Below are 14,149 nucleotides of genomic sequence, written 5' to 3'. Positions count from 1 at the left end.
CACCAGTTGGGAAAACTGGAATAAAGTAAAGGTAGTCCTTGCCATACAATGTTTTAGTGACTGTTCAAAGTTACAGTGGCACTAAAAAAGTGACTTATGATCATTTTTTACACTTACAACCGTTGCAGCATCTCCATGATCACTTCATCAAAAATTCGGAAGCTTGGCAACTGGTTCATATTTATGACAGTTGCAGTGTCCTGGGATCTGAGATCATATTCTGTGACCTTCTGACTTTATTTTTATTGTTCGTTTTGTTTTTAATTCTATGTTAGCCACTTGGAATTGCTTTTTGCAGTTTTGACAGCCATACCAAATAAATAAGTAAATTAAAACTCTGAACATATTTAAAAGCAGATCTGCCAATAGGCATACTGAAACAATCACCTCAGAAACAGATGTTGGGGTGACAGGGGTAGCAGAAATAGCTCTGCTATTCCTTCTGGGTCCTCCTGCTCACTCTTCCCCTTTGGGGACGACAGAGGTCTGTATTCTACACACAATTAGCCAGATTAGCTTGCTGCCCTCACAATCCTATCCCATAACAAATTCAGCTCTCTTTTTTTTTTTTTTTTTTTAATTTGATTTATATGCCGCCCTTCTCCGGAGACTCAGGGCGGCTTACAATGCGTTAAGCAATAGCCTTCATTCTTTTGTATATTTTATACAAAGTCAGCTTATTGCCCCCACAAATTGGGTCCTCATTTCACCTTCCTTAGAAAGGATGGAAGGCTGAGTCAACCTTGAGCCATGGAGAGATTCAAACCAGCAGAAATTGCAGGCAGCTGTGTTAATAACAGGGTGCACTAAACCCCTGTACTATCAAGGCTCACTCACCTTTTAAGGCATGATCCCTTGGATCATCTTTTCAAATATATTTCCTGATCAATTTCCACAATGCCTCAATTGTTAAAGTTACAGGGCCTCAGATAATTTTTGTGTCATAAAATATTGTATAAAATTTGCCAAATTTGAACTGCATAGAAGTCATGGGTTCCAGATTTCGGGCACATTCTGTAAATTATCCCAGTTGATATACTTTGGTCCAAAAAGGTTGTCCTGTGGTGCACCATATCACCCAGTTAAAGGTTACAGGAAAGGAAGTTTTAGTAGTACATAGATGAAAAAGTACCAAGAAATAAACATTTGAGTTACAAACGTGTGCATATGTTTCTCATTTTTGAAGAGCGCTTTCTGTTTTAGCTCTGCTATATAGAAGCAAACCAATTATGTAAATATCATTTGTAAACATTTTTTCATCTGGTAATTTAGGGAAAATCTCTTTGAGCTAAACTCATCTTCTAGTGATGATGTTGTACAGACTCCATGAAATAGAGCAATGGAGCAATCTTTTCTTCTGGGATGCAAATCAAATTCCCACTCTGATCTAGGGCCCTGAAATTTCTTGGTGATCTTCTATCCAAGTAGCAACCTGGGTCTGACTCTCGTTAGTTTTTGAGCCCAGCCAAGATCACCCAGTCACTGTTTTTTGGGGGGTTTTTTCATTCATGGAAAACAATTTTTCTAATATGGACTTTTTTAAGCAGCTCAACCCTACCTGAATCTCTTCCTTGTATTTCTGAATAGATGTAGAAAATGTATCATTATAATCTGACTAGATTTGAGATAAATATCTGGTTTAACATGGAAATTGTTTCTTATGTTCATAGTGGACAGACCTGTCAGAGTCTATGCAGATGGAATATTTGATCTCTTCCATTCTGGTCATGCAAGAGCTCTCATGCAAGCCAAAACTCTGTTTCCTAATAGCTACTTATTAGTAGGAGGTAAGCCTGATATTTGAACAAAGATTACTTTTAGACTGATATTCTCTTTTATATAATTTGCTAAACAAGTCCAGGTTCACCGGTTCTGTGAGTTTTCTAATTTTAATTTACTGAAAAGCAAGTTTTTAGCTGTAACCTTTTCCTAAGAAATAGTAGGAAAGAACTAAAGTGCTTACAAATATCACATAAACAGTTTGTTAATCAATAATTTTTCTCTGATCCAGAAGATCTTTTTTCTGTTTGTAAAGCTGACCTGTAGAACTTGTAGAACCTATGAAATTGAGATAAGAAAAGAAATAAATTCAATATTACATATGATCAAGATCATTTTTGGATTCTTCTTTCTCAGATATTAAAAACAATGGAGGAATGGAATGTGGAATGGAGCCTATTGAATGTCATTTCATCCAAATTTATACACTGAAATATAATTGCTTTTTCCATTTGTTTGTATTAAGAGAAGACAATTGAACAACATGTCCCTATGACTGATATTCTGATATTTCCATAAGAAATCAGAACAATAATAATATCCAAAAAAAGAAATGCCATGAAGAATGTGGAAATGCTGAAATAAAACAATGGCCAGGCTAGCTTCCCTCAATTTCATTGCTATCTCTGTGTCTTGAGACAAATCTCAGACTTTCCAGCTAGTACTGCTAAGATAACTGCAAGAAAAGATTCACTATTCCACAATTGAAAAGCTTTGGGACTTACGTCTGAAAGAAACTCAGCTAGCAATTTTTCTGACCAACAAATCAGAGAAACAGCTATCCAACTTAGGATAGCTTTTAATGTAATGGCCATCCAATATAAGCAAGTTTTCAATTATGAAATTGTGAAAATGTGATAAAGGGACTGAAAAATGTTTTCCAATTTTAGATTGCTACTTTTGTGATTTGGTATGACAACTATTGGCTTAAAACTCTGAAAATAGATTTGAATAATTTATAGCCAAAGAGATGCACTGAATTTTACAGAATCAGGGTTACTCTTTTTGAAATCTTCTTGCATGTATGTCAGTTTGCAGTGATGATCTAACACATAAGTTTAAAGGTTTCACTGTAATGAATGAAGAAGAACGTTATGAGGCCCTCAGACACTGCCGCTATGTAGATGAAGTAATCAGAGATGCTCCATGGACACTCACAGCAGAGTTTTTGGAAAAGCATAAGGTATTTTTCTTTTCTTTTTTTTAACCTCATAAGCCAGTTTCATACTAGCGATGGTGCCAAATACTACATATTTGTTATGTTTATAAAGCATAGATGAACTCTAAACTGAGGTGTCCTTTGCCACCATCCCTAGTATATTAGTTCTGTAGTTCAGGTTGTAATTCAGTGGTAATAATTCTTTCCTTTTGTTTTTAGCTGTGATGGTAGCAACCATCTCCTTTCCTTTTCTTGTCTTCTTTTAAATGCTATGCATTCAGAATTTTAAAAAATGTAATTAAGATTTGAGGAAGAAGGGAAAATATCTTTTCAAACATCAACTCCGTTTCAGTAATAACAATGATAGCGCAACTGGATTAAAATACTGTATAAAATCTTCTTTCCATCCATTTATCTGTTACTTTAATAGGCCTTTCTTGTAGCATTCCAAGCCCTCAAATGTCCAAAATAGCGTAACATTTAGCTTACCCAATAACACTTTACAGTGCTCTCTCGGCGGTTTATAATGTAAGCATTATTTGCATATTTCCCCCAACAATCTGGGTCCTCATTTACCGACCTCGGAAGGATGGAAAGCTGAATCAACCTTGAGCCCTATCAGGATTGAACTCCAGATTATGGGCAGAGTTTACCTGCAATACTGCACTTAACCACTACACAACCAGAGCTCCTAATAATCAAATTAACAATACAGTTGCAGAAAACTGGATTTTCTCCAAAAGGCTTATAATTATAAGCTGTATATAGAAGTTATTTACATATTTTGGATGAAACTGCAAGCATATATCCATAAAAAATCATACTGGTTCATTGAATTGTAAGGTTAGCTACCCTTCACTTACTATTACAAGTTTATGTCATCCATTTCTCAATAATATACAAAGCTCAAGTATATAAATAGCTATGACTGATCTCCCACTTATATGGAATAACTTTATTAAGTTGTATTATATTAAGAAGTATAATAGTAAAAATGTCATTAAAATATTCTGAGATAAGTTAGCATGATTCTTTAGGTTTCAGCATGGTGACTATTTTGTATTACTGATGTGGTACTTAATATAATTGTAAACAGCTTAGATTCTTTAACTGATATTACATATATAACTAAAAGGTTTTGTATTTTCATGTGCTATACAGGTAGTCCTCGGGTTATGAATGTAATGGACCCAAGGATTAATGGGAGTGACTCTCATACTTTGAACAAGATCACTTCCTGCTTTCGCCAATATATTCAATAATCGAATGCGCAACACGTTAAGTGCACATGAGGTATCTCACTATCTCACAGTGGGGAAGGCCATGAGGGGGGGCTAGTGATGGAACAGGCCACCTACTTCAGGTAACCCAAGGCCTCCCCCGACCCACAGATACTTCATTCTCCATGCCCTGGGTTCCCCACAATTGCTTCACACACACCTCCATCCTGCCACACCGGGTGACTTACCTTATGAAGACCTGTCTCCTCTTCAGTTTGTTTCTTTGCCAGTTTCCTCCTTTCTCATCAGCAAAGGGCTCGACGAGGTCTACGACAACAAAAAAGGAGGCCCAGAGGGCTGCATGGTCTTTTGGGCCTCCTTTTTCATCGCTGGAGGCCTCGTCAAGCAGATCGCTGGTGAGAAAGGAGGCCTGGAAGGCCATGCATAGCCCTCCAGGCCTCCTTTCTCATCAGCAAAGCACTTGATGATTGCATCCTTTGAGGCTTCGGCAGCCCTTTTCAAAAAGCCTTTGCCAGTAGGAACAGAGCTTTGGAGGGACATGCCCGCTCCTCCCAAGCTCTTTGGTGCCAACAAAAGCTTTTTGCCAAAGCCTACAGGAACGCAATCTCCTTGCTTGCTTTGGCAAGGAAATGGCAAACGGAGGGAAGGCCTGAAGGATTGAAGCCTTCCCTCCGTTTGCAAACATCCAAGCCACAATTAGCAGAGAATAGAAGCCTAAAAGATCGCACAAGATCAGTAGCACAAGATCTAACGCACCGTGAGATCATGTGAGATCAGTAGCACAAGATCTCATGCTACTGATCTCGCATGATTTGAGGTAAATTAGACCTCTGTTCTCTGCAAATGCACCGAAAGCCTGAAGCAATGAAGCAGGCAAAGAAAGCATGAGAGAGATCTTCGCAAGGTAAGCGAGTCTCCACAGGTGAAGTGCCTGTGAAGACCCGGCTGGGGTGGGGGGAATAGGCAGGGTGAATGTTGCAGAGCCTCTGCAGTAAGAGCGAACAACTGCCATGGTGCTGCAATATACATAATTTCAGGACTTGTTTGTAAACGCTAGGGGGCGCTTATTACGTAACTTCAAACGTTTGCTAAGGGAATGCTTGTAACCCAGGGATTACCTGTACAGTGATATAAATTCTATTACAATCATTTAAAATATCTTTACTTAAAATTTGTTTAGTAAGTAAGGAAAATAGGTTTTCAAAGTAAGGGACAACTTAATTTCCTTTTATTCTGTATTTTTAGATTGATTTTGTAGCCCATGATGATATTCCATATTCTTCTGCTGGTTCAGACGATGTTTACAAGCATATAAAGGAGGCAGGTAGGTACACTTTGCTGTTTCTTTAAGTAGCTAACCTCATTATTGTCTCAGATAACCATCAGACTGAAAAAATGTTTACTTCAGTGGACTTTTTAAAACCTTAAGTTTTAAGACCACAATAAAGATTTTAAAAAGCATCCTTGACAGGTGGCAAAATAGCCTTCTATTGAATACTGCCACTGAAGAGGAACCCATTACCTCTCTAGGTAATTGTTCCACTGCTGAGTCAATTTTAATGATAGGATATATTTCTAAGATTCAGTTGGAATATGCCTTTCTGTAACTATTATTCTGCACTTGCACTCTGGAATAAAAGAAAACAGCCTTGACTTTCTTTGTGTGACATCCTCACATATTTGAAGAATGTTGTAGTTTCAGTCTCCTCAAACTTTTTCTGCCCAACTTTTTCAGAGTTTTTTTCCCTTAGCTTCCCTATTGCCCTTCTAATTTCTTTGAATCCTTCTTGTTGTGTGGTTCCCAGAATTGAATGCAACACTCAAAGTAGGATCTGATCAAAGTAGAAAAAGTGAAATGATTACTTCTTGTGATTTGGAAACGATTCAGACTTAATTATACTTGCTTGTTTGGCAGCAAGTATACATTATACTGCTGATTCATTATCAGTTCTCCTAAATGTCATACTGTCCAATCTATGCTTAACTAACTTACTAAGAATGTCATGAGATACTTCAACAAATGTTTTGCTAATGTCAAAGTATGACGGATCTATCACATTTCCACAATTTATTAAAATTGTGTGAGAGAGTGCTTTCAACTCAGTCTTGACTCTTGGCAATTGGCTATAACAGTCCATGCAGATTTCTTGGCAGTAGATTTAATTTCCAATTTATATACCGCCCTTCTCCCTGAGGACTCAGGGCGGTGTACAGCCAAGATAAAAAACATAGAATACAAATATTAAAACATTTAAAAATATATATAAATTTTGGCCCGAAAGTTAAAAAATCACAGACTAATTAAAAGAATTTAAAAATTTCTTCTTAAGCCAACCCGACTTGCTGGAAAAGATGGGTTTTCAGGGAATGACGGAAGGCATTGAGGTCATGGATTCTCCTTATCTCTGGGGGCAACTGATTCCAGAGGGTGGGAGCCCCCACAGAGAAGGCCCTCTCCCTGGGGGCCACCAGCCTACATTGTTTGGCTGATGGCACCCTGAGGAGGCCCTCTCTGTGGGAGCACACGGGTCGATGGGAGGTCGTCGGTAGCAGCTGGTGGTCTCGCAGATAGCTAGGCCCTTTGCCATGGAGCGCTTTAAAGGTGATAACCAACACCTTGAAGCGCACCTGGAAGACCACCGGGAGCCAGTGCAGCTTGCGCCGGAGCGGTGTTACATGGGAGCACCATGTTGCTCCCATCACTACCCGCGCTGCTGCCTTCTGGACCAGCTGGAGCCTCCGGGTATTCTTCAAGGGGAGCCCCATGTAGAAAGCGTTGCAGTAGTCAAGGCGAGAGGTGACGAGGGCGTGAGTGACTGTGCACAGGGAATCCCGATCGAGAAAGGGCCACAACTGGCGAATCTGGCGAACCTGATAAAAGGTCCCCCTGGTAACAGCCGTCAGATGTTCCTCCAAAGACAGCTGCCTATCCAGGAGGACTCCCAGATTGCGAGCCCTTTCAGTGGGGGCCAAAGACTTGCCCCCAATAGTCAGTGATGGAGTCAACTGTCTATATCGGGATGCCGGGAGCCACAGCCACTCAGTCTTGGAAGGGTTGAGCCTGAGCCTGTTCCTCCCCATCCAGATCTGCACAGCCTCCAGGCACTGGGACATCACTTCAAGGGCATCGTTGGGGTGGCCTGGGGTGGAGATGTACAGCTGGGTGTCATCAGCGTACTGATGGTATCTCACCCCAAAGCCACGGATGATCTCACCCAGCGGCTTCACATAAATGTTGAACAGAAGGGGCGAGAGGACTGATCCCTGCGGCACTCCACAAATGAGAGGCCTCGAGGTCAACCTCTGCCCCCCTGCTAACACAAACTGCGACCGGTCGGAGAGAAAGGAGGAGAACCACTGCAACACAGTGCCTCCCACCCCCAACTCTTCCAGCCGGTGCAGCATGATACCATGGTCGATGGTATCAAAAGCCGCATGCCATGGCATGGCAAACATGACATGGCATGGCGAACAACATGATGTTAACAATATTAACAGCATAATATTTAGGCAAGACATGCCCTTGACAAATGCTTGCTAATAATTCTGGTGATTATGGCATTTTTTCCAAGATACTTCTAAAACTTACAAATATCACTAGAAATTTCCTAGCAATCACTGTATGACTAACAAAGACGATAAAAGGTCTTGAGGCTAAACCATACCATGAACAGTTAAGGGTTGTCTTGCCTAATGAAGGGAATGATTAGGGAGAAATGATAACTGTCTTCCAGTACTTGGGGGTAGTCACAGAGATGAAGGGTCAACTTATTCTCCATAGCACTTAAGGACTCCTGCCTTGAGCAGGGGATTGAACTATAAAATATAAGTAAAATATTTCTTGTTTACAAGAAAATACTTCCTTAAAATACTTTCCTTATACATGACTTAAATGTGAAATGTTTTCTCAGTATCCTACTTATTGTAAATGCTCCCAAGGTGATTGTGTTGCATAGGACAATTGCCCACTTTAAGAGAGAATCAGCTATACTTAAATAATCCCAGAAAGAGTTTAAGTAGCTAAACTGCAAACATCATAAGGTGTACAGAAAGGACTCCAGGAAAAACAAAGTTCAGTCTATTTGTTTTTTATTCCACAATAAAGATACTAAGGCAGCTTGCAAATAAGAGTTTGTAAAGTTTCTCTCTATACAATAATTTGGGCTATTTGGACCAATGTGGGAGAGATGACAATTTAGCAAGTTTGCATCCAGTTTTGATTGCCACGATATAAAAGAGATGTTGAGACTCTAGAAAGAGTACAAAGAAGAGCAAGATGATTAGGGGAACTAGAGGCTGAAACATATGAAGAACATTGCTTGGATATGTCTAATTCAATGAAAAGAAGGACTAGGGGTGACATGATAGCAGTGTTCCAATATCTAAGGGGTTGCTACAGAGAAAAGGGGATCAACTTATTCTCCAATGCAGCTGAAGGCAGAACTAGAAGCAATGGATGAAAACTAATCAAGGAGAGAACCAACCTAGAACTAAGGAAAAATTTCCTGACAGTTAGAACAATTAACCAGTGGAACTGTTTGCCTTCAGAAGTTGCAGGTGCTCCCTTGCTGCTGTTATCACATGAAGCATTAAGTATATTGATTCTTTGCTATAATTTATTTTTATGATTCCTAGTAGAGAAACCCAATTCTCACAAAGCTTCAGCAGGTACCAAAATTAGTGTGATTACATGATGTGTTTTGAAATAGTTGTCGGGAATTAGTGAACACTGGTGTGCTATCTTTGACAGATGTGTCATAGGCTCATCAAAACTGTCCAAGACACCTGTGGCACTACACTTAGCTTTAATTTTTCTTAAAATGAAGAATTCCAGAATTACACGTTCATTGTCTTCTAATATTCTAAGTTCTTTAAGCTTCACACTTAAATCTTACAAATCAAGGACAGTTGATCCTTTGGCGGACGGGCAATAGAAAACACCAACAACCATATTATTTTAATTCAGTTACTTGCTAGAACAATACCAAATGTATTGTGATTATCTTATACACTATGTGCACAATTATTAGGCAAGTAAGTATTTTGACCATATCATTTTTATGCATATTTTCCACCTCCAAGCTGTATAAACTTAAATGATTAATGGATATAAGCATATCAGGTGATGGGTATTTGTGTAATGAGGGAGGGTGTGGCCTAAGGAGATCAACACCCCATATCAAGGTGAGCATAATCATTAGGCAGCTTCTTTTCCTCAGGCAAAATGGACCCAAAAAGATATTTAACTGACTTTGAAAAGTCAAAAACTGTACAAAGTCTTTCAGAGTGATGTAGCATTTTGAAATTGCTAAGATATTGGGGCATGATCTCAGAGACATAGCCAAGGTAAGGAAGGCTGAAGCCGGCCACCGCTGAACAAGATACATGTTGAAATGGCAAGACTGGGTCAAGAAATATCTGAAGACAGATTTTTCATAAGTTTTATGGACTGATGAGATGAGAGTGACTCTTGATGGACCAGATGGATAGGCCCATGGCTGGATCAGTAACAGGCACAGAGCTCCACTTCGACTCAGATGCCAGCAAGGCAGAGGTGAGGTACTGGTATGGGTTGGTATTACTAGTTGGACCTTTTCGGGTTGAAGAGGGATTCAAAGTCAACTCCCAACCCTACTGCCAGTTTTTAGAAGACACTTTCTTCAAGCAGTGGTACAGGAAAAAGTGTGCATCTTTCAAGAAGACCATGATTTTTATGCAGGACAATGCTCCATCACATGCATTGAAGTACTCCACTCCACTCCACTCCAGTAAAGACCTTAAAGATGAAAGAATAATGACATGGCCTCCTTCCTCACCTGACCTAAATCCTATTGGGGCTTTCTTAAATGGGAGACTTACAGTGAAGGAAAACCAGGGGTGAAATGCTCCCGGTTCAGACCAGATCTCCTGATCCGGTAGCAATGGAGGCGGGTGGTTCGGAGAACCGGTAGCAAAAATACCTGCCCCCCCCCCATTGCTCAGCTGAGCTGCACAATCATCAGAGGCTTTTTTTTTATTATTATTTTAAAAAGCATTTTTCTACAACCTCTTTGGCCGAAAAAATGCTTTTAAAAGTAAAAAAAAGCCTCTGATGATCACGCAGCTCAGCTGGGATCATCAGAGGCTTTAAAAGCATTTTTTTTACAACCTTTTCAGCCGAAGAGGTTGTAGAAAAAATGGTTTTAAAAGTAAAAAAAAAAAAGGTTGGCTAGGCCCACTCAGTCATATTACCCCCCTACCACCAAGCCACGCCCACAGAACTGGTAGTAACAAATTTTACATTTCACCACTGAGGAAAACAGTACAACCTCTCTGAACAGTGTCTGAGAGACTGTCGTTGCTGCTGCACAAAAGTTGATTGTCAACAGATCAAGAAACTGACAGACTCCATGAATGGAAGGCTTATGACTGTTATTGAAAAGAAGGGTGGCTATATTGGTCACTGACTTTTTTTTAAATGTCAGAAATTTTTATTTGTACATTTTGAGTTGTTTGTATATTATTCTCACTTTAACAGATGCAAATAAACGACTGAGATGGGCACATTTTTGTTTTTTATTTAGATACACATTAATAGCTGCCCAATAATTGTGCACACATTGATATTTTCCTGAGAAAGCCAAAACCTCACTTTTACTTTCTTACATTTTCAGGTTTGCAGTTTCATAACATTTTGGATTGAAAAAGGGCACTGTAGTTGTTCAATGATAACATTAATCCTCCAAAATACAACTTGCCTAATAATTGTGCACACAATGTAGTATTTTCTTTGAGCCTGATAGTCAACAGGAATGTAGGCTGGCATAAATTGTGCTTCTCTCTGCCAATCTGCATTCTGCCTCAAAAACAAGGCCAGCAAATGCTGCTTTTATTATTTTAATGTGGGGCAAGTTAAGTAAAAGCATTAATGGATTCCCTTGCTTTGTTTCCTCACCCACAGGAAAAACCTGTTGTACTGTTCCCAGACATCTGGCTCCACTGGGAACAGACAGTTAAACTCTAGCAAACAGGTTTTCATACAGATCAAGTTTATTTTCGGGTATCCTCAAACAAAGACTTATAGTCAAGGTGAGATTCATCCATATATTCATAATCTGTCCCATTTCCTAGTGTAAAAGGACGGTAGATCTGTCCCCCTGTTCAGAAAGCATGTTTCACTCCTCTGTAGCAATTCGTAATGGCCAAGGCTTTGTTCTACACCCAGGCAGAGAGCCTCAGTGGCCAATCAGACACCCAGATGTGGTCACATGTCATGGACTACATTTCCCATAATGCAATCTCTGTCTACATCTCACACAATGCAATCTCTTAAGGAGACAGCTCTTAATTCTTAAAGTAACTACCCTGTTTCCCCCAAAATAAGACATCCCCTGATAATAAGCACAATTGGGCTTTTGAGCGCATGGCAATAAGGCCAAGTGCTTATTTCAGGGTTCAAAAAAACATAAGACAGGGTCTTATTTTCGGGGAAACACGGTAGTTTACTACCTAAACAGCACACTCTCCACCTGGAATTATAAAATCCCACTATTAATTAACACATTAACTGAGATAAACAAGGCATAGCATAAAACAATGTAAATTTAACTATCTAATTGACTAAAGTAAACAAAGTTATATCATCAAACAATGCAAAAAATGAGGTAGACACAAAGCATCCAGAGCTTGAGGTTCAATCTTTGAGTTCTTTAAATTCTGTCTTCCTTCAAAGCAGTTCCAGGTCGGTGACTGGCCTGGTGTAGAGCTGCTTGGTAGAAGTCAGGGGGGGCCTGTAGCCGGTCGACACAAACCGGTCCTAAAATAGCCCATCCAAGTTCTGTCTTGAGGGCAAATGGAGAGCCTGCTGGGCCTTTGACCACTGCCTGGTGAGGAAAGGCTTCGGGGGGGTCCAACAGGAGCAAGATTTCGGTTTCAGGGTGTAGGGCAGGAAAGAGATTAGCAATGTGTCTCAGGTGAGGTATATTGCTTGCTACCTCTGGCATTGCAATCTGACTGCGATTATCTGGCAAAGCGTCCCATTCTAGCAGTGGCGGCAATGTGAATTTAGCACTCCCATCTATTGATTCTATGCAGAATCCAGTGACTTTCCTCCCCGCCGTGTGCTGTAACCCAGTGCATGTTGATATTGTGAAGTGCGTTTCTTCGGTTTGGATGTCAAAGCGGTCGAAGAAAGCTGACCTGGATAACGATTGATTGCTCTGCATGTCCACTATCACATACATCTTCACGGCTTCTTCTGGGCATCCAGCTGGATAGATTTTAGCTAGGCAGATCTGGTGGCATGAGCGAGGAGATGGTGAGTCAGTGTATACTGATGTGCAGTTGACACTCGTTGTCGTATCTGGGTGCCCTTCGTTGCTGTGCTGGGACTCATTAGTTGGAGGGGGGTAGGAGTCGATCGTGGAGTAGGAGTCGGCCGTGGTGTGGGCTCATAGTCTGGATGCAGGGCGGTTGAGTGCTGGTTGCTTTGGCACAGGTAACAATGCACCTTTGGCCATGTGCTCCTTAGATTCACAGCACTTGAAGCAAACTCTGTAGTCTCTGATCAAATCCTTTCTTCCTTTCTTTTTTTTTTAAATAATTTTTATTAAACAGTTTGTCTTTAAAAACAACACAAAAAACAATCACACATATATAAAAACAAAACATGTCAAAACATAACATATTGAACATTACATAACATTAATGGTAATTTTACAGCATTTAGTATCAAGTTACATACTTTGCTTTTGTAGTTCTCTATTCTATCATTTCTATTTACTACTCAATAGTAGAATTACTCCGCATTACTCCGACATATATATATATATACACATTATAATATTCATTTGTTCTTATCTACACATTTATATTCATTTATATTTATGTCTCTTTGTTTAATGTTGTTCAGTTACTTTAAGTTTCATCAATATTAAGTTAAACATTTCTTGTTCTGATTTCTATTTTCGAGTCAACTTTACATTTTATTCCATATTTCATAATAGTCCGAATCCTCTCTCCCTTTTAACTCCATAGTCATTTTATCCATCTCTGCGCATTCTAGAATTTTCCTAATTACAGTTTCATCTGATGGTATATTTTTTTGTTTCCAATTTTTTGCGAATGTGATTCTTGCTGCAGTAAGTATGTGCAATATAATGTATTGAAGGTTTTTATTCATTTTCAGGTCCAGTATTCCTAATAAAAACAATTCAGGTTTCAAATCTTATTTTTTGCTTTGTAATTTCTTCCAACCATTTTTGAATTTGACACCAATACTTCCTTGTGATGGGGCACGTCCACCACATATGGTAGAATGTTCCAAATTTATAGTTACATCTCCAACAATTAGGTGATAAGTTGGGATACATCTTGGCCAATCTCGCCGGTGGCAAATGCCACCTATAAAACATTTTATAGGTATTTTCTTTCATTTTCTTTATAGGTAACTGCTGTTATGAGTTTGTAGTTCCTTTCCCATAGTTTGTCCCACTGCTCTAATTCTATGCTGTGGCCGAAATTCCTTCCCCAACTAATCATCGTTTCTTTTACAACTTCCTCCTCCATTTTATGTCTTAGTAGAAATTTATATAATTTTGTAATAATTTTTCCTTCTGTTCCCAATAAAATTTTATCCAACTCCAATTGTTTTTCATATATGCTGAATTGTTCTTGATCTTTTTTTAGTCTTGTTTTGATTTGTAGGTAGGGCCACCATTCTATATTTATTCCTTGTGTTTTCAGTGTTTGCACTGATTTTAATTCTTTCTCATCTAAAATTTCTAAGTATCTTACCATTTTACTGAGGTCTATTGTATTTGGGTGTGTCATTGCCTCCATTGTCGATAGCCAATTTGGGATTTTCATATAATGGTGTTTTTTAATCTTTACCCAGACATTGTATAGAGAATTCCTTATTATATGCCTCTGAAAATATGAATGTGTTTTATTTTTACCTTCCCATAGAAACCCATGCCAACCTTGGAGATCT

The 14,149-nt window shown here is 39.2% G+C and overlaps 1 protein-coding gene across 1 annotated transcript in view; it reads left to right on the top strand.

Annotated features, from left to right (window-relative positions):
• PCYT1B (phosphate cytidylyltransferase 1B, choline) overlaps window positions 1–14,149 on the top strand; it is a 115,587-nt gene that overhangs the window by 85,208 nt on the left and 16,230 nt on the right. The window contains exons 3-5 of the mRNA XM_070943324.1: window positions 1,671–1,787; window positions 2,811–2,962; window positions 5,425–5,503. Coding sequence (XP_070799425.1) covers window positions 1,671–1,787; window positions 2,811–2,962; window positions 5,425–5,503 — 348 coding nt within the window. The remainder of the gene's footprint in view (window positions 1–1,670; window positions 1,788–2,810; window positions 2,963–5,424; window positions 5,504–14,149) is intronic.

The sequence above is a fragment of the Pituophis catenifer genome, unplaced genomic scaffold (assembly GCF_029215685.1).
Source record: "Pituophis catenifer annectens isolate HBS135680 unplaced genomic scaffold, rPitCat1.0.hap2 SCAF_4, whole genome shotgun sequence".
Classification (NCBI taxonomy): domain Eukaryota; kingdom Metazoa; phylum Chordata; class Lepidosauria; order Squamata; family Colubridae; genus Pituophis; species Pituophis catenifer.
Note: the sequence above shows the minus strand (reverse complement) of the source record. Positions and strands in the feature narration are given on the sequence as shown.